Source organism: Trachypithecus francoisi, unplaced genomic scaffold (assembly GCF_009764315.1).
Source record: "Trachypithecus francoisi isolate TF-2019V2 unplaced genomic scaffold, Tfra_2.0 Lachesis_group4, whole genome shotgun sequence".
Taxonomy (NCBI): Eukaryota; Metazoa; Chordata; class Mammalia; order Primates; family Cercopithecidae; genus Trachypithecus; species Trachypithecus francoisi.
The window spans coordinates 137,853,623-137,875,127 of NW_022681469.1; the positions used below are offsets into that span (position 1 = coordinate 137,853,623).

The 21,505-nt window shown below is 43.0% G+C and overlaps 1 protein-coding gene across 4 annotated transcripts in view; it reads left to right on the forward strand.

Annotated features, from left to right (window-relative positions):
• Positions 1–21,505, forward strand: part of HECW1 (HECT, C2 and WW domain containing E3 ubiquitin protein ligase 1) — a 441,946-nt gene that overhangs the window by 361,795 nt on the left and 58,646 nt on the right. For all 4 annotated transcript variants that reach the window (XM_033193922.1, XM_033193924.1, XM_033193923.1 and 1 more), the window contains 4 exons: positions 5,886–5,991; positions 6,910–7,006; positions 14,767–14,850; positions 15,287–15,396. In XM_033193922.1, the coding sequence (XP_033049813.1) occupies positions 5,886–5,991; positions 6,910–7,006; positions 14,767–14,850; positions 15,287–15,396 (397 nt within the window). The remainder of the gene's footprint in view (positions 1–5,885; positions 5,992–6,909; positions 7,007–14,766; positions 14,851–15,286; positions 15,397–21,505) is intronic.

Genomic DNA, 21,505 nt, shown 5'->3' on the forward strand with positions numbered 1-21,505 from the left:
GCTATATGGTATGGCCTGTGGCTCCCAGGCTGCAAACCTGTGCAGAATATTAACTGTACAGAACCCTGTAGGCAGTTGTAACACAATGGTATTTGTGCCTCTAAACATATCTAAACACAGAAAAGGTAAAGTAAAAATACAGTATAAAGATTTTAAAAATAGCATACCCGTATAGGACACTTACAGTGAATGGAGTTTGAAGGACTGTAAGTTGCTCTGGGAGAGTCAGTGAGTGAGTGATGGTGAGGCCTAGGGCATTACTGTACACTACTGTAGAATATAAATACTGTGCACTTAGGCTACGCTAAATTTTTTTTTATTATTATACATTAAGTTGTGGGGTACATGTGCACAATGTGCAGGTTTGTTACATAGGTATACATGTGCCATGTTGGTTTGCTGCATCCATTAACTCGTCATTTACATTAGGCATTTCTCCTAATGTTCTCCTTCCCCCCGCCCCCGCCAACCCCACTACAGGCCCCTGTGTGTGATGTTCCCCTCCCTATGTCCATGTGTTCTCATTGTTCAACTCCCACTCATGAGTGAGAACATGCGGTGTTTAGTTTTCTCTTCTTGTGTTAGTTTGCTGAGAATGATGGTTTCCAGTTTTATCCACATCCCTGCAAAGGACATGAACTCATCCTTTATTATGGCTGCATAGTATTCCATGGTGTATATGTGCCACATTTTCTTTATCCAGTTCATCACTGATGGGCATTTGGGTTGATTCAATTTTTTTTTCTTTTTTTTTGAGATGGAATCTCACCTTGTCTCCCAGGCCGGAGTGCAATGGCATGATCTCGGCTCACTGCAACCTCCTCCTCCTGGGTTCAAGTGATTCTCCTGCCTCAGCCTCCTGAGTAGCTGAGGCTACAGGCATGCACCACTACACCTGGCTAATTTTTTGTATCTTTAGTAGAGACGGGGTTTCACCATGTTGGCCAGGCTGGTTTCGAACTCCTGACCTCGTGATCCACCTGCCTTGGCCTCCCAAAGTGCTGGGATTACAGGCGTGAGCCACCGTGCCTGGTCTAAATTAATTTTTTTAAAAGCAATTATACCATGATGTTATGACAGCTATGACATGACCAGGTGATAGGACTTTTTCAGCTCTATTATAAGCTTATGGGAACACCATTGCCTGTGCATCCATTGTTGACTGAAACATCGCTATGCGGCACATTGCTGTATGAACAATAAGTAATGAATGCAGAATACAGACACAGATGGAAAAGCATAATTCCCCATCTGGAGACACTGGTACCCATAAGCATAAAGATATTAGATCGTGTTGTCTATGGTTCTATGTCCTAGTGCCTCGTAGACAATTTCCACACCATTAACATTTTTCTGTAATATTTTATCACATGGATCTACCATCATTTAACACAAGCCTTTCTTGAACATGATGTTTATTGCCTGCTTTTAATTATAAAAATATTGAACAATTCAAATATCTCTCTTTTGTTTCCTTCAGATAATTCTGACAACTTTGTTAATGATCCGTTTTCAGAACAGAGAAGGAATCTAGAGATGAATGTAAATTCGTCCTTTGAGCCCTTCCTGTGAACTTGCTACATTTTTTTTATCATCAAGTCTCCAGTGTTTGCAGAGAGAGGGTTAGCTGATGATTAACCCAAATTCAGTCTAAAACATACAATTTTCAATCACAGCTTTAAGGAAATCCACAAGGGTACATTCCCAAACTGCAGCGCTGGAGAGCAGCTTGTTTACCAGTTGCTGAAAACTATTTTCTGAGGATATCTATTTTGTTTTGTCTGGAGAGCTAAATGTTTGAAGTTTTCACATTTACAATTATGATGAAAGCTATCAATATCAAAAGAAAAAGAAATCCTAAAAGTAGTCCCTACCACAAACTGGGTTTTACCCAATTATGGAAGAGTTGTCACAGCATGTCTGGGGAGAGGCAGGCCACCGGGGCTCTCTCTCCCCTCGCTTGCCCCTTACCACATGTGCCCACACACACATACACACCCCCGAGGGAGGCCAAGGCGGGCAGATCACCTGAGGTCAGGAGTTCGAAACCAGCCTGGCCAACAAAGCAAAACCCCATCTCTACCAAAAATAGAAAAATTAGCTGGGCATGGTGGTACACACCTGTAATCCCAACTACTCAGGAGGCTGAGGCATGAGAATCACTTGAACCCAGGAGGCAGAGGTTGCAGTGAGCCACGATCATACCACTGCACTCCAGCCTAGGCAACAGAGCGAGACTCCATCTCAAAAAGAAAGAAAGAAAGAAAGAAAAAAAGCCATGTTGACATCATGTTTGCAGTGAGATTCAAATCAGTCACTCAGTTGCTGTCAGACGTCCCTCAGGATGGATTGTTTAGTACCACTGCCGGGCTTCAAGGATCGTATCACATACTAAATCCTAGTTCAAACTTAGACCCTCAGAATTTCCTCCAGTCCTGCCTGAAACTGTCTTCATCGCTGTCCGTTCCTGGGCCCCTTGTTGGAGAAGAGCGTTTCTATCCAACCCTCCTGTCCTCCAGGCTTTGGTCTATGAGCCATCCAGTACCAACCAACCCTTTGCAGACGTTTCTGTGGCTCAGGGATGCAACAAGCCCTATCTCCCACTGTGTTATTTCCTCTATCACACTCGTATTAAGCCTGAAGAATGTTCGTCAGTCAGTCATCTGCCTTTGGGCTAGCTGGACTGCAGCTGGTTTCTGAAGTTTTTCAATCCGGCTTAGTTTTACCCGTGAGTGGGTGACCTCAGAAGTAGGCGCCATTAATGAATTTCCTGTGAGGGCCAGGAATAGAAGTGAGCCTCTTTCTGTTTCAATGCCTTATTCATTTCTGGGTGATGCCCTGACAGTTAGACACTTTCACTCAGGGCAAGACAACAAATGTCTCCTGAGCTCAGTGCACAGCCAAGCCTTCCTGAGCTCAGCGAGCAGATCTGGCTGTTTCCCCAGTTTCGCTCTGTAATGTATCACTTAGATAACCTTCAGCTGATGGGTCTCTGAGACTCCTGTCTTTACAAGGTCAATAATATTTTAAATACACATGAAGGCAAAGTTACATGATTCCCTCCAAGAAAAAGAGGCTTATCATTTCAGTCCCAGAAAGCCTTTATGTATGTATTTATTTATTCATGGAGAAAAAAGAGAAGTATGAGGATTCAATACTGCATAGTTTATTGATCAGCAAACTTTTCTTTCATCTTTTGCTTTGTAAACATTTGAGACTGGAATGTGCTGCTGCAGAAATACCACCTTCTAAACCCTGGTATCTGGCTTTGCCAGCTGAGCAGAGCTGAGAGCTAATGACATCAAAGTGAGAAGTCCACCAAAATGGCACAGAATCTATTCCCTTGTCCTTCAGGTAGCCATGGGCAAAGGACCAGGAGAGAAAACAGATGCATCTGCATCTCTACCCAACTTCCACAAGAGCAGCAAAGACTACCACATACAGAGAGTGAACTGGTGGCCCCTGTCTGCATACAAAGGATGTACTGGTGGCCCCTGTCTGCATACAAAGGATGTTATCCTTGGGTGTGGAGTGTGGAAGTGGGAACCAAAGGAAAATCAGCAATGCCTGTGTTTTTCGTTAGGGATCATTAAGTAATTTGCCCTACATTATGATCTGCAGTATTGCACATGGCCTATTCTTAAGTGGCCGTTTTGGAATTGACTTGTCTAGACTTTGTAGCACCAGTCCTCATCACCTTCCTGAATTCTGTGTGAGTGAGTTTTAGGCTGGTCTCAAAGGGAGAATTGTCTTTCCTTTTTTTTAATCTGGATGTTTGAACTCTTTCTAAGTGTCTTACAAAATTATCATCTGTTACATGAAATTAAACTTGGCTTGAGGATGCCTTCATACTTTTGAGTCGTTACGTAATGGATTGCCACCTCACTTGGGACATGAATTAACTGAAAGCCTAATTTGGGAATATACTTTGGCAACAAAAGGTTGAGTCTCAGCCAGTCACAACAGCCAAGCTTCAGTCAATCGCAGGTGGCTAACTGATCAGACCATGTTCAAATAAGGCAAACGCTGAGCTGTAACCAGTCCAGCTGCTTCTGTACCACGCTCCCATTCCCCCTCCATAAATGCTGCCTGCCCATGGTTGCAGAATGGTGCTCTCTCCGCCCTTTCTGGTTCTGGTTCTGAGTGAGGACCACCCCCTTCTCACACTGTTCTTTGCTCAGTTAAACTCTGTAAATTTACTTTGTCTAAAGTCTTTAACACTTCAAAATTCGTAACTATTTTAAAGCCCATTTTAGCATACTTTGCCAAATATCATAGGATGAGTTACACTCCACATTCAATCCCATATATCTGGTGAATGTACTGCAATGTGGAAAATCTATAGTGCCTCTATAGATTTTAACATCTTACTCTGCGAAAGTCTTAAAAAACAAAATGTATGTAGAATCATAGTGAGAATGTCCATTATCATGTTCTAGAACTGCATAGTTTATTGATCAGCAAACTTTTCTTTCACCTTTTACAAAGGTGATGTTTTTAAACTTATAAAATTTAAAATTGAGCTAAGTTAGTTTTTTTTGTTTTGTTTTGTTTTTGAGATAGAGTCTTGCTGTGTTGCCCAGGCTGGAGTGCAATGGTGTAATCTCGGTTCACTGCAATCTCTGCTTCCTGGGTTCAAGGGATTCTTGTGCCTCAGCCTTCCGAGTAGCCAGGATTACAGGCATGCGCCACCATGCCTAGCTCATTTTTGGATTTTTAGTGGAAATGGGGTTTCACCATGTTGGCCAGTCTCCAACTCTGGTCCTCAAGTGATCCACCCGCCTCAGCCTCCCAAAGTGCTGGGATTACAGGTGTGAGCCACCACACTGGCAAAATTGAGGTAATTTGGTTTAAAGTTAATCATCACTCACAAGTGTCAACTTTAGGCTAAGCAAGTTATTTATCTCTGAAGTTTTGTCAAAATGCTTAAGCAGAACCAAGATATTGGAAGCAGGCAGGCCGCGTGGAAGGAATAAATACATTCTTTGCAGTCAAGTATTAGAACCCTGGTTACCTCTCTAATGGTTGTAAATCTGGGGAAACCTTACTTTTCCTGGATCCTCAGATTCCCTGTTTGTAAATTTTGCTTAATAATGCTTATTTTGCAGAATTTGTTAGGATATGTAAGATGCTATGTGAACAGAAGCCAGCACAGTGAATGCAATAACAGGCATTCAACAAAGAATGAATGTAATCAATACTATTTCAACAAGAAGTCCATTATACATTCAGTACTGAAGTTCAATGCTACCTATTGTCAAGTTATAGGCCTACCTTACCAATAATATTTATCTGGAATTTATCTCCCTTTAACAGATTGTGATGAGAAATGTTTCTTGGGCCATTCAGTGTATTAATTTGATTAATATTCATGACTTTGGCATGATTTACTTCTTTTTTTTTTTTTTTTTTTTTTTTTTTTTTTTTTGAGACAGAGCCTTGCTCTGTCGCCCAGGCTAGAGTGATCTCAGCTCACTGCAACCTCTACTTTCCAGGTTCAAGCAATTCTTCTGCCTCAGCTTCCCAAGTAGCTGGAATGACAGGCACCTGCCACCACACCTGGCTAAGTTTTGTATTTTTTAGTAGAGACGGGGTTTCGCTATGTTGGCCAGGCTGGTCTCAAACTCCTGACCTCATTATCTACCAGTCTTAGCCTCCCCAAGTGCGCGGATTACAGGCATGAGCCAGATTGCTTTATTAACCATAGTATAGCGGATCATCAACTCTGCTTAGACACTTTTGTATGCTTTCTTTTCCATCACTTTATTACTTTTTTAACTTAGGTGACTTCAGAATCTTTTACCCCTTAGGTTGAAAAATTGGTATCAAAAGACAACTGAAACTGATACAAATTTCTAATGCTTGTGCTTTTATTCTAAAATTAGGCCTCAGAAGTTTCTAGAAACAGAGGAGCCTCTTTACTGGCCAGGCCAGGACACAGTTTAGTAGCTGCTATCCGAAGCCAACATCAGCATGAGTCATTGCCACTGGGTATGTATCATGGTTCTTTGAGCCAGGGGCTCACAGAATACCAACACCTAGCCTTGACTTTTTGTTTGCTTTTCTGGTTTTTGTCATGAAGCCTTTACTACTCAACATTCTGCGTTTCCTTTCTCCTCTTTTAGGATATAGTGCACTCCCCGACCCCTGCTCCCATTCTCCCCTCTGTCCTTTTCCCCTCTCCCTTCCTCCTCATCTCTCTGTTCCCCTCCCTCTCTTTTCTATTCTTTCCCAAACTCTTAGGTCCTTTCTTCCTTATTCTGTTCAGTGATTTGTTAACCGCGTGCACAAGAGCATGGTTTAAATGAGGGAGGTGAATTTTACTGTTGCTAGACAGTTTTTAATGTATACCTCTCTTTCCACGTATGTATGGCATAAAGTTTGCAGTCTCCATTCCTAACTTCAGCCACCTCTTTCCAAAACAGATGCCACTTGTATCAAGGAAAATGAAATGAGAGCATCTAAAAGGTGTTTCCATTATCACTACTGGGAAATCAACACATGGATTTCTTTGCACTCATAAAGAATCTTTTACCATAACTATGGCAAAATGATCAAGAAAAGTTAGAAGGAAGAGAGGAGAACTCCTCTTATGGGAGAGCTATTTTGTTCTCCTTTACCTGTTCATGCAGAGATGCATTAATACCCAGTAAAGATCCTGGAGCGTTAAGGACGATTAACATAGATCTGGTTCACTTTTAGTTTGATCCCTTAAAAAATTATAATGCTATTATGTCACATTTTAAAAACTCTCAAGAGCTTACATTTTTTTGATGAGTATGCTGCCTGCCCTTCAAACGCCTTCATTAATCCTGGTATCAAGCAGCCATTTTCCAATCATCAGAGTGATTATCAGACTCAACCACAACTGCAGACTCAACCACAACTCTATGCTTTTGTCTGTTTCAGCATATAATGACAAGATTGTGGCATTTCTTCGCCAGCCAAACATTTTTGAAATGCTGCAAGAGCGTCAGCCAAGCTTAGCAAGAAACCACACACTCAGGTAAGCCTCGCCCCTCACTCCCTGGAACTCTAGGTCTTTCCAGCCATTTTTCCTGGTGGGAAAACACCTCTGTGGAGAAAGAGCAGAAGCTTATTATGCATTCTATGTGTGCATTAAAGAGAACTTGAATCCTCAAGATGAAGGGTTTGGGGTTCCTGTATTCTGGGAAATGGCATCATCAGAGACGGCCATATTATCAGATTACATATCATTTATATGGTACTGAAATGATTTCCATTGACTTGGAGGGAAGGACAGGAAGGAAACAAAATAACTTCCGTTAAAAAATTATTTATGTACAGCACCATATAAATTACTTTTAGTTTTGAAATATAATTGTTGAATGGTAAACCAAATATCGAGTGGTCATGTTCGAAAATAAACAAGCAAACAAAATGTTTCCTGTGTGTTCTAACTACTTACATCTTATTCTTCATCAGGGTCATTTTTGAACAAGTGCCCCTGAAACTCTGAATCACTTCATGTGGAAGGGATAGCGATCTAAAATGATAAAAAGAGAAAATATTCCCCGAACTTAAATCCTGCTTTCTCACCAAAATATTCAAATATCTTTTTGCTTTGGTTTACTCTCCAACATTCCAAAAACTGGAGAGGCATGGGGGTTAAGAGCACATCCCTTTGACATTTGAATTCTTACTCCAACAGGTAGGGACTATTGATGGAGGTGTGTTATTCAACCCTCTGCCCTTAATCTCCCAAATGGAGGTCACAAAGTGGGTATGGTTGCGATACTTACATGAGGATGTGTAAAGGTTAAGGCAGGGCAAGCGAGAATCCCAGCAATGGCTGCATTTCATTCTTCCCTGCCCATGTGGTGCAGTCTTGTGAATGGGGCTGATACCTGCAATACCCTACTCTGACTTCCTCGGGGAATCACTAACAACTTCAAGTAGACTCTTTGCTTTTCAACCCTTGCCACTCCGCCAGAATGGATCATTCACCATTCTTTCCCCTCCAGCATCCCCTCTTTGACACCTCTTTTCCCTGTATTTTCACTCTGTAAATTAGAGCCACTACCCTCCCAGCTGTCCCTGATCGCCTCTCCTCCCTCTTCTTCCACCTCCACATCTAAACCTTCCCCTCCTCATACTCTCTCCTCCATCCTCGTTTTCTCTTCTCCCTGCCATGGTTCAAGTTTAGGTTCTCATCGTTTATCTTCTGGACCATACAGGGGTTTCTCCTAAAATATTCCCTATCACCCTATCATAACCAAGTGGCCTACTTAAAGCATAGATTAAATCATGTCCTCCCTATCCTTCAAAAAAGCTTTCATGGTTTCCATCACATATGAAATAAAGTCAAGATTTTTTTGTTTTTGAGACAGAGCCTTGCTCTGTTGCCTGGGCTGAAGTGAGGTGGTACAATCTCAGCTTACTGCAACCTCCGCCTCCCAGGTTCAAGCAATTCCTGAGCCTCAGCCTCTTGAGTAACAGGGACTACAGGCACGTGCCACCACACCCAGCAAAATTTTGCTAATTTTTGTATTTTTAGTAGAGATGGGGTTTCTACCATGTTGGTCAGGCTGGTCTCAAACTCCTGACCTCAAGGGATCCACCCATTTCAGCCTCCCAAAGTACTGGGATTACAGATGTTAGCCACCTCACCCAGCCTAAAGTCAAGATTTCTAAGCACAGTGTCCATGGTCTCCAAAGTCTGGCCCTAACCTAACTGTCCATCCTGTGCTAAGCTTTTCCTTCCAGGGTATTCCACCTCCACCACACAGGCTGTGTACCCTCCTGCCTTTGTCTTTCTGGGAATGACTTCCCTGTTAAGGACATCTTATCCCATTTTAAAGGCTCACATCAAAAGCAAAAATTTGGTGATGTAGGCAGGCTTTAGTATTTCTTTTCTTTGGCAGGGGTGGGAACTTCCTGATGTTGCCATGGCATTTGTGTGTTTTTTTTGGTTTTTTTGTTTGTCTGTTTGTTTTTAATTTTTTTATTATACTTTTATGTTCTGGGATAAATGTGAAGAACGTACTAGTTTGTTACATAGGTATATATGTGCCACGGTGGTTTGCTGCACCCATCAACCGGTCATCTACATTAGGTATTTCTCCTAATGCTATCCCTCCCCTGGCCCCCTATCCCCTGACAGGCCCTGGTGTGTGATGTTCCCCTCCCTGTGTCCATGTGCTCTCATTGTTCAGCTCCCACTTATGAGTGAGAACATGCAGTGTTTGGTTTTCTGTTCTTACGTTAATTTGCTGAGAATGATGGTTTCCTAGTATTTCTTTTGTCCTGCTTTGATAGCATGCTTTTTGTGCCTCAAAGATATTTTTAGATCTCTCGTATTCTGCCATTTGTTTGTGTCTCCCTATAGCACTCTAAGCTCTTTAGAGCAAGGCCTTTCTCTTCCTTGTCTTTGTGCCCACTCTGCCCCTTAGAACCGGGTCCTCTACTTTGAAAATAGGAAACACCAATTACTTTTAGAGTGAATGAAAGATCTTTAGCATGAACCAATGATCTTTAGCATGATGAATGGTCACTTTCATTTATGTTCAACTCTTAAGAATTCTCTCCCTAAGTTTCATTACTGTACTGCTGCAGAAGACAGGGTCGTATTCAACCACCTGGGTCATTCATTCGTGGACTGCTCTTTGACTCACCTAACAACCTAAGGGAATTTTCAAGGGATTTCCAGGGGAGTTGTATTATTTTAAGGGTTTTTGGCACATGGTTGTTCTTGAACATTCTTTAGACACAAAAGTCTCATTGTAATCATTAGAAAAGTTTTTTTTTTTTAAAGTAATTCCCTATATAAATGAGTGGAATATATTTCCAAAGGGCAGTAAACTGTTTTCAGCCCTATCATATATCACATTATAACAAAATCCAAGAAACTTTAAATGTTTTGTTGCAATATGGGATTGTACACTTATGATTTTGCAGAGCTGGGGTAACTTGAAATCGGGCCACATTGGAATTGGAAAAACAACTTGGAAATTATCTAGTATAGAAACTAATAGCCTATTTGAAGGTTATGGACTCCTTTGAGATGCAGATGGAAGCTCTTTTGGACTCTCCTCCACATATAAATATAAACCTCTGAATATAATTTCAAATAGTTGATGGACCCTAAAGAAACTGTGGACCCAGGTTGAGAACCCAAATATTTCATCAAAAACAGAAGGCTCACAATGACTATCAGAAACTAGACTATGTGATGATAGAATTTAAAAAGCAGAAAGAAAAGAGCAAGAACTTGTTCTTCAGGAGGTCAAGCTTAAGAGATGCAGGAAGCCGGGCCCTGCTCTCTATGATGAGGCCTCCACCTGCCCCTGAGTACCATGTCAGGGTGAGTCAGATCCACTTGGAAGGTTCAGGAGTTGAAGAGAATACCACTCTCCTCAGGACCCCACCCGGAAGAACTCATGGCTTCGTCTGTAGTCCCCAAGAGCAGATGGTGACCTCTGTTCAGCCATTGCTGTTCTCAGGGAGTCATGGAGTCTCTGTCTTGGGTCCGCAAAGCCAGTTGCTGGGTTTGAGTATTTAGAAAACTGTCCAGTTGACAGCAGTGACTTGCAGTGAAAGGCAGGAAGCCACATGTAGAGAAGGGGATGGGGCCAAAACACCCAGAGGTTAATGGCATCTGTTATCTTTAAGGGGCATGGAGGCGGTCCTTCAACTGGTGCTTTGATTGTGTCACTCATCTGAATCAGGATTGTCCCCGGGCTATGTATGCAGTAGCAAGCAAAACAGACATGTAAATTCTCAATGAATTTGCAATCCATGGAGGGAGACAGATAATAGACAAGTTTGGGGTTTGTTTTTTTAAGCCAAATATACAGCTACATAATATGTTAAGTGCCATGAACATGATTAGAATTCAGCAATAGTGAAGAATATACTGGTACAAAGGAAGAGTACTTACATCCTAAACAGAACGCAGAGAAGGCTTAAGCTGAAATGTAAAGGATGAGAAGGCATGGTCCCTTGCGATGCAAAGTAGAGGTCAGGGAGAGAGTATGCAAAGGCCCTGAGGCAGGAAAAGCTTAGACCTACGTGAAGAATGAAAGAAAGCTAGTGTGGCCCAGGGGTAGATTGGGAGGATAGGCAAGACCTACCGTGGTGAAGTTGGAGAGGGAGGCCCTATCACCAACAGGAAAGATTTTATTTGAATTGCAATTCTATTTGAGAAGTGATTGAGAAGTTTTCTGCTGGAAAGAAATAGGATTGCATCTGTGTTTTCAATGACCACAGCTGCTTTTTCATGACCTTTTTTGTCTGTTTTTCATGACCACCGATGAAATATGATTGCAGCTGTGGTCGTTAAAAACACAGATGCAATGTTTGGGCAGCTTTGTGGGGAAAAGATAGGCTGGGGAGGAGCATAAGATGGAACAGGGGCTATGCAGGAGACTATTATATTCATCCACGTGAGAGATGATGGTTGTGTGGATAATGGGAAAATATGGATGAAGAGGAGGGAGCAGTTTGGAGTGATACTGTGGATGCAAAAACAACAGGAGCTGATGACAGCTTGAACATGGTGGGTGAGGAGAAGAGAGCAATTAAGAATGATAGCCAAATGTGGGGCTTGCACAGGTGAGTGGATAATGGTGTCATTTACTAAGATGGGAAAGAGTGGAGGAGGAACTGGCTTGAAGAGAGGAAGAACGTCAAGGACTTCATTTTGGATATTGAGTTTTGAGGTCGTTGAAGCCACAAGTGGCTTCAAATGTCAGGATGTCAAGGAGGCAGGTGCCTGTCCTGTCCTGAGCTCCAGGGAAAGTGTGCTCTGGAGTTCTCCTGATGGTCAAGGGATATATGTAGGAGAGACAGCCGGCATTCTCACCCTCAGATGTCTTCCTCAGTTCTCAGTGCACTTTGGGATGAAGTCCCAGGGGCATCTGGAGCTCCCTCACACCACTGGCTCTGCATGAAATGTTGCTACACATGACAGAAAATATAATGTCTGATGGAGAGCCACCAAAACTCTCAGAAAATTGTGCTTAGCATTCAGACACCTGGATGTGGTCCATACGGTGGTGCCACGATAGAACCACTGCACTAGGTGGCACTTTCTAAACTGGGGACTGCACTTTGCTGCTTTAGTGGAGATGGCCCTCTCTGGGCTTCTTTTTCCTCCAGGAAGGGAGGCCAGGGGCTTAACCAGATGTGGATCCCTTGGGGCAGGAGGATAACCTGCCCAGGGGGCATTATCATTGGCAGAGCGTATAAATTTGAGGTCATTCATAAGGCCAAAGTCATTAAATTAGAGACGATTCAAGAGCATCTTCCAAACAACAGGGCTGTGAGGATTTGGAGGAGAAAGCCCAGGGCTGGGGTCAAGGACATAGGCAGAGGGAGAAGAAGGTGACAAGAGGGGTGGGGATGTTCTGTTCTCTTGGCTGGGCTTCCACACGTTCCCTGCTGAATGACACGTGCTCAGTGCTGCTCCCTTTTTCAAACCCCCATCAAAGAAGCCACTGTGAACACCCCCTAGGTTCTGATGATGCCATTTCCTGCAACAGTGCTTCACCTGCACTGAAGTTGGATCAGAGTGCATTTCCCTGTTTAATCCCATTCTGTCTATCTTTGTAGAGGCTCAAAATCTTCCCTTGCCTTAAAAAAAAGAGATCTCCAGCCAGGCGCAGTGGCTCAAGCCTGTAATCCCAGCACTCTGGGAGGCCGAGATGGGTGGATCATGAGGTCAGGAGATCGAGACCATCCTGGCTAACACAGTGAAACCCCGTCTCTACTAAAAAATACAAAAAACTAGCCGGGCGAGGTGGCGGGCGCCTGTAGTCCCAGCTACTCAGGAGGCTGAGGGAGGAGAATGGCGTAAACCCGGGAGGCAGAGCTTGCAGTGAGCTGAGATCCAGCCACTGCACTCCAGTCTGGGCGACAGAGCAAGAATCCTTCTCAAAAAAAAAAAAGATCTCCATACCAAAAGGTCAAATTGAGTCTATTTTTTGCCTGAAAATTTCTAAGTTATGGTGAAGATTTGGATTTATATTAATATAATCAAAGAGAGGAAAAAGTTGTATCTGCAGTATTTTGGAAAATATATGTATTTTTTTTAATCATTCATCTTTTGGGCCAGGCGCAGTGGCTAATGCCTGTAATGCCAGCACTTTGGAAGGCTGAGGCGGTCGGATCTCTTGAGCCCAGGAGTTCGAGACCAGCCTGGGCAACATGGTGAAACCCTGTCTCTACTAAAAATACAAAAATTAGCCGAGCCCAGTGGTGTGTGTTTGTAGTCCCAGCTACATGGGGGGACTGAGGCAGGAGGATCACTGGAGCCTTGGGAGGTTGGGGCTTCAGTGAGCCATGAACAGGCCACTGCACTGCAGACTGAGCGACAGAGTGAGACCCTGTCTCAAAAAAAATAATTTTTTTTTAAAGAAAATACAAAAAGCTAGCTGGGTGTGGTAGTGCACGCCTATAATCCCAGCTACTCAGGAAGCTAAGGCACAAGAATCGTTTGAACTCGGGAGGCAGAGGTTGCAGTGAGCTGAGATTGCACCACTGCCTCCAGCCTGGGCAACAGAGCAAGACTCTGTCTCAAAAAAAAAAAAAAAGGAAAGAAAGAAAACAGAAGAAAAGAAAATCATCCATCTTTTACCACTGGGAGAAACTGAGTGAGGGGTATACAGGATCTGTCTGTTTATTTCTTATAATTACACATGACTCTAAAATTACCTCAAAGTAAAAATTAAACAAAAAAAGAAAAAAGTTAAAGATTTTTAAAAAACAGATACTTAATTTTCCCTGATTTCTGCTGCATCTCTTCAAAAAAGGCAAAAAATATTAACTCCTTTGAAGCGTGCATAAAATAGAAAGATTCTGGATATGGTGTTTGTAATATTTAAATAACATCAGGGAAGCAAATTAAAAAGTTAATTTGATCCAAAAACTCCTACTTATCCATAGACTTACTTGAAAGAATTTGCCGAGTTGGAGTTGGAGGTTGTCTAAAAGGATCAGAATAAATGAAGTTGTAGCTAACAGAGACAAAATTGATGCCTGTGCCTTGACTGACCTAGGAGACTGTTCTTGGTTCTTGGGGCCGGGCCCCCTCTCTGCCCAATGTGGCATTATAAATTTTCCATCAGGCACAAGATTTCTCAAGAGACACCTACCCGCCAGCTCACTCTTTCTTCCCATGGCTTCCAACATGACATGAGCCCAGAACAGTCTTTTTTTTTTTTTGAGATGAAGTCGCACTCTGTCACCCAGGCTGGAGTGCAGTGGCATGATCTCAGTTCACTGCAACCTCCGCCTCCCGGGTTCAAGCGATTCTCCTGCCTCAGCATCCTGAGTAGCTGGGCTTACAGGCAGGCACCACCACGCCTGGCTAATTTTTATATTGTTAGTGGAGACGGGGTTTCACCATTATTTCTCAGGCTGGTCTCAAACTCCTGACCTCGTGATCCGCCCGCCTTGGCCTCCCAAAGTGCTGGGATTACAAGCGTGAACCACTGTGCCCGGCCCCAGAACAGTCTTTCAGGAGCCGTCTCTTACCTAGCTCTGCTGCTGAATGTCTTAGCTACCTGAGGACCTAACTTTGCTGTGTTCCTCAGCTTCTGTACCTGTGCAAGTCTGTAGAAAAGCCATCCATTATAGAGCATCCTGAGAGCCTGTGATACAAGCTTAGAATTCTGCAAAATACGTGGGACGTTAGGACATTGCTATTCAGCAGTATTGGAAGAGGAAATAAGAGATCCGAAGAAGATGTATTCCTGAGCTTATGTGTTGGCGTCTAATTTTCCTCTTCTTTCTCACATGATTCAGGGAGAAAATCCATTACATTCGGACTGAGGGTAATCACGGGCTTGAGAAGTTGTCCTGTGATGCGGATCTGGTCATTTTGCTGAGGTAAGGGGCTAGGCCTGAAATCCTTCTGGAAAAGCTTCCCTGGCCAGCTCTCCTCCGTCACGACCACCCTGAAAATGGTCTAGACTGAAACACTCACCACTTGTTCTAGAGGATTCTAGTAACTGCAACGCAAATGGGACCCCACCCTTGTACCCGTGTCCATCACAGTCCTTAGATTTGCCAACTGAAGTAGCAAGAGCTGCATAAAGTACTTGATGGAGACGTTGTTGTAGGATTAATCAGGGTTTAAAACAACACTGAGAATTTGCAAGCGGGTTGTACCCATCTTTCTATACTACATTTAAATCAAACTGCTTTGGTTGCTTTGTGAGAACTGTAACTGCTGCTGCCCCAATTTATGAACACTTTCTCAGGGACGTAAAACTGACTTTTCTTTTCTTTCTTTCTTTTTTTCTTTTTTTTTTTTCATTTGCAGTCTCTTTGAAGAAGAGATTATGTCCTACGTCCCCCTGCAGGCTGCCTTCCACCCTGGGTATAGCTTCTCTCCTCGCTGTTCACCCTGTTCTTCACCTCAGAACTCCCCAGGTAACAGGAATCTGGCCTAATAGCTCCTGTTAAGTGGCCATGTGTTTCCTCCAGTGAAGGTGAATGAAAGGCAACTATATGTGTGTGTTCTTTCTCTTGGCCTTCCCAATTCCCTAATTGAAAACGCACTCTATCGGGTTTTGACAAATGGCTGCCTGTTTTTTGTAATGCCCCCCAAGTAGAATGGGGTTTACAGTTTGAAATGGTTGGGGAAAAAAAAGTTTTGCTGGGCAGGTGTCTCATGCTTGTAATCCCAGTGCTGTGGGAGGCCAAGCCAGAAGGATCATTTGAGCCCAAGAGTTAAAAACCAGCCTGGGCAACATAGCAAGATCCCCTTCTCTACAAAAAAATTAAAAATAAGCCAAGTGAGGTAGCAAGTGTCTATAGTCCCAGCTACTAGGGAGGCTGAAGCAGGAGGGTTCCTTGAGCCCAGGAGGTTGAGGCTGCAGTGAGCTGTGATTTCACCACTGCAGTCCTACCTGGACAACAAAGAGAGACCCTATCTAAAAAAAAAAAAAAAAGAAAGAAAGAAAGAAAAAAAATTAAGACAGTATTTTATGACACATGAAAACTATATGAAATTTAAATTGCGGTGTCCATAAATAAAGTGTAATTGGACCCCAGCCATGCCTGTTCTATGCTAGCTTTCACACCAGACATGAGTAATAGCAACAGAAACCACATGATCTGCAAAGCCTAAAATATTTACTCTCTGGTCCTTTGCAGAAAAGGGTTACTGTCCCTGCTCTAAATTACTATTGCATTCCAAAGTCACTCTCCAAGCACGTCGAAGGGAAGAGCCCTTTCTGAAACATTCTGCCTTGTGACTCTGAATCGACTGCACACCACTTTTGGTGATAGAGCTACTAGGAACCATTGTTATATCTCCACAAAGATTCCAAAGACTTTTCTTACACATTTCAAAATTATTCCCCATTTTCTTTATGTATGAGAATGAACTTGTGGTACAAAAATTCTTTGTAGGTATTTTCCATTCCAAGTGAGGGAATATATATGTTGAACTGTTTAGTGAATAAAAGATATTTTTGCCAGACACAGTGGCTCACGCCTGTAATCCCAGCACTTTGGGAAGCTGAGGTGGGCAGATCACTTGAGCCTAAGAGTTCTTCGAGACCAGCCTGGGCAATATAGTGAGACCGCATCTCTACCAAAAAAAAAAAAAAAATTTAAATTAACCAGATGTGGTGGTGCACGCCTTTAGTATCAGCTATTCAGGAGGCTAAGATATGATCTCTTGAACCCGGGAGACAGAGGTTGCAGTGAACCGAGATTGTGCCATTGCACTCCAAGCACTAGTCAACAGAGCAAGACCCTGTCTCAAAAAACAAACAAATGAAAAAAAAAAGATATTTTCTGGATTCATCAAGATAAAGAGCTTAGGTCAAATCCATACCTCCAGACTGGATCCAGATATTGGAGAATTTTTCCATTCGTATTTGACTTGCATTATCACATCGTTGTAGGTTTCATTTAAAATAAAAGAGATTCGTTTGAAACATCTAGGAACATCCTATCTCACAAGCTCTCGGGCCAGGGTTGGAACATGGTTTCAAAGCCAGTGATGAAATTCCCGAGAGAAACAGAACTTTTTCTCTGAGAAGGGATGTCATACTCAGAGTTAGTATCATTCAGTACTGCCATAGATCTCCAGACTAGAGTATCTTTTAGTCTGGTTCCTCCAAGTTGTAGCATTCAGAACTCTCTCTTAGAGGTAGTTTTGCTAGTCGTTAAACTATGTTTTCAAGATTGTATCTCCCTGTTGCCACTTCCTCCAAACAAGTGTACCAACAGCATTGTTAAGGAAATGTGCAATGCTTACTACCTCTGACACACAACGTAATTAAGATCCCCTTGCCTAAGAGGACCAGGAGCTTTGCTAGAGCCAACATCAGTACAGTCACACACTTTCAGCGTGTGACTGTAGGTCATCACAGGATGACCTACTTTTGGGGAGCGAAGACAAAAGTAGGGGGTTTTGGGGGAAAAGCTTGAAGAAGCTGTAGGACTGCATGATGGTCTGCCATGTTGTAGAGATTGTCCCAGCCCAATAATGTGCCTATGCTTTGGTCTACAGACTTGGATACTAGACTATGATGTTAACATCATTATATGGGAGAGATATCATACCGCAAATAGAAAAATAAGAGTAAATGAAGAGTTATTTCCTATATGAGAATTATTTGGATATTCTAAAAGAAATAAACTTGCCTGATAGAGATATGACTGATGCCATGAATCTAAGTAATCATCCAATTCATTTTGTCAAAGTACTTCTTTATTCTCTAGCATTGACCACAGGGTCCTAGAATATGTAATCCAAATATGTTGATTTTTAAACTTTACAATCCCTATTCTTTTAGACCTGTATGAAATCTACCCAGGTGCTACAGAGATGGTGAATCATGATGTTTATGCCAAAGTACTTTGTAAAGCATAAATTATTTGAGAAATGCACAGCAGTCATCATGGGAACAGGTGACAGTACCAGCGGTAGTGAAAATCATAATTGATAAAATATACTGAAATGTGCTGGATAGAAAATTATACTCGCACTGACAGACCTGTATTCTAGTTCTGTGTACATCCCAAAACCTGATATTCCAGCAAGACCACTTCTTTGCAAGCGATGGCCATTGGTTCCCTCAGGCCCAGGTGTTGTGGGGCCCAGGTGGGCAGGGCCCCCCACGCTTCCTTGCTTTTACCATTCAGCCATATCCCTCCCCTCCCTTTCTCCCAGTTACTGTCATCTACCAACCTTTTTCTCATTCTCAAGGCCTGTGGCCCCTGCCTTGTGGTCTTCCTCTCCTTTCCAAGCAGGTCCTTCCATCCTCCTGGATGACTTCAACATCGACAGGGACCCTCATTCCGTTCCCTGGCTTCCCAGTCTCTAGACTTTCTCTGCAATGACTTTCTCCTCCCCTGCCTCAACCACTTACTCCCAAAATCACATTCCTGACCTTGTGATCTTCTCCACAATCACTAATTCAAACCTCCTCTTCCCTTCCGATGTGCTTGATCCACTACCCTCCCTAGTACCATCTTTTGGCCTCATCAAGGCCCCTGGTTCATGGACTTCTCTCCTTTCCTTTCTAATGTCTTTCCCTGATGCAGCATAGATTCTGCAGTTCATCATTTCAGTAGCATCCTTGCCAATGTCGTGAACTCCCCTGGCCCTCTCTGTTTTGTTTGCACCCTCTGGCAGAGCTTCATCCCTAGATGAACCTTCCTGTCTGCTTCCCCTACTTCTGCAATCAGGTACTCTTGGGCAAATTCACCTCACAAGGCAGATTATTAATTCTAAATTAGTCATCTCTCATCTCACATGAACCTTGGAAACCCAAAGGAAAATTCTAGCACATTTTTTTCTATCTCCTCTACTATTATTTCAAACATTTCCCCTAAAGCCTCCAACCCTTAGCACCCCTCCTCTCTCCTAGCAAATGACATCCTGTTTTACTTCACTGAGAAGTTGAAGCCATCCAGCAGAAATTTTCTCAAAGGCCTGCCATCAGACCCACAAGACTAGCAAACCTGCACACATCTTCTCTGTCACACCTAGAGGTCACGAAAGGAGGTGTCCTCACTAAGGTTGCCATGAACTCTGGCCACCCAATCCGGCAGGCCATTCTCAGCCATCCTAATCTTCAGCAGCCTGTAACATGACCAGCTGCTGTCCCCCAGCATCCCCTCTTCAGTTTGCTTCTGGGACACCACTCCAGACATCTCATCTACTTCCCTGGCCATTCCCGCAGCCTCATCCTCCTCTTCCTATCATCCTTAAGGCTCAAACCCAGGCTTTTTTCTCCACTCAAACTGTGTCTCTCTCCAGACAAAGGGACTATCATCAAAGACAAAGTTCATACTCTTCCCCTACAAATGTGTTCTTTTTCTACTACTCCCCGTCTCAGTGAATGTCACCGCAGGGCGTTCAGTTACGAAATCTGAAACCCAACTCTCCCTCACTACCTATATCCAATTCATTGCCTCTTAAATACATCTCCTCTCTGCCCACTTTGCTTCATCTCCACTGACACCAGCCCAGTCCCATTTGAGCTCTTTAAATCCACCTTGGTCCTCTGGGGTTTTGTTCTCTTCTGCAGGAAGATGGATGTTTTTATGATTCAAGTGACATCATGCCAGCCGTTATGCAAGGGCTTCCTACTACACTTAGTATAAAACAAAATTGCTTAACAATGTACCTTGTCCTGTTTCGTGCAGCTCCTGCGCACCTCTCAGGCCTTGTTTTTGTACCACTTTGGTCCTTGGACCCTGTGCTACAGACAAACTGGAGCACCACTTTCCATTCTGCCACAGGACCTTTGCATATGCTGATCTTCCACCTGGAATGCTCTTCTTCTCCCAGCTCATCTTCTCTCTCAGTTAAAGCAAAGCTTTTCTTTTTTTTTTTTTTTTTTTTTTTTTTTTTTTTTTTTTTGAGACGGAGTCTCGCTCTGTCGCCCAGCTGGAGTGCTGTGGCCGGATCTCGGCTCACTGCAAGCTCCGCCTCCCGGGTTCACGCCATTCTCCTGCCTCAGCCTCCCGAGCAGCTGGGACTACAGGCGCCCACCACCTCGCCCGGCTAGTTTTTTGTATTTTTTAGTAGAGACGGGGTTTCACCGTGTTAGCCAGGATGGTCTCGATCTCCTGACCTCGTGATCCACCCGACTCGGCCTCCCAAAGTGCTGGGATTACAGGCTTGAGCCACCGCGCCCGGCCAAAGCAAAGCTTTTCTTGACCCATGCAAATAAATTTGTGCCTATTTATTCTTCAGATTGTCCCCAGAGATGCCTTCCCAGACTTAGCCTGAACTCCCCTGGCCCTCTCCGTTTTGTCTGCACCTCTGGCAGAGCTTCATCCCTAGATGAACCTTCCTGTCTGCTTCCCCCACTTCTGCAATCAGGCACTCTTGGGCAAGCAGCAGAAGAGATCACAGCAGATTCTGTGATCTCAACGAACTGGGTTTCTTTCCTTCATAGATAACGATAATTGTAACTTGTATTATATACTCATTTCTGAGAGTTTACCAGCATCAGTCTTCTCTAAATTGTAAGCTTAGTACCTGGAATATAGTAAGTAACTAATAAATGGTTATTGAATGGGCAAGCCTTGATTCTGACCACCTTTAAAACTCGGGTAAGAATGTTAATTTTCCATTCTTTTTTTAATTAAAAGATATATATAGTAAAGTATTTACAAAGCTCTCTAAATGAGACAAAAGTTCTCCCCTACATAGAGTTAACGAATTATTATTATTGTAAACTTTACTTTTATGATGCAACGTCATCTAATATAAACTCCTAAATGCTCTGAGCCTTTGTGTACAGGTATGTTTATTTGAGCATCAATATCAATACAGGAGCATGACGGACACATATACTAATGTCCTACTTACCTCATTATAGTTTCAATCACTTCTTGTATCAGCTTACAAGGAAAGTTTAGTTCAGTTTATGTTAGTTATTTTAGATTATGCAAGTACAATTAAAGCCAAGAAAAATGCTCATCCAGGTCCTTTTAAGAGAAGTATAACTTGAAAGAATTAGAGAGGAAGACATAAATATTTATTCTCATTAGAACTCATAAATGAATTTAGTATATTATTTTTATACTTTAGTATATTATTTCTATTTATTATAAAAGCCACTGAGAGAGTGATGGAAATCAAGGGACTTCTTGGAGAAGAAGAATATGGAGATGCCATAATGTGCCTCTGTTGGGCTCTTGCTCTACTGTCACTTTGTGTATTTGTTCTTCCACAGAAAGTGATGACCTCATGCCTGTAATCCCAGCACTTTGGGAGGCCTAGGCGGGCGAATCACTTGAGGTCAGGAGTTCCAGACCAGCCTGGCCAACATAGTGAAAGCTCATCTCTACTAAAAATACAAAAATTAACAAAAATTAGCTGGGCGTGGTAGTACACGCCTGTAATCCCAGCAGTTTGGGAGGCCAAGGCGGGTGAGTCACCTGAGGTCAGGAGTTTGAGACCAGCCTGGTCAACATGGTGAAACCCTGTCTCTACTAAAAATACAAAAAAAAAAAAAAAAAGTCAGCCAGGTGTGGTGGCACGCACCTATAATCCCAGCTACTC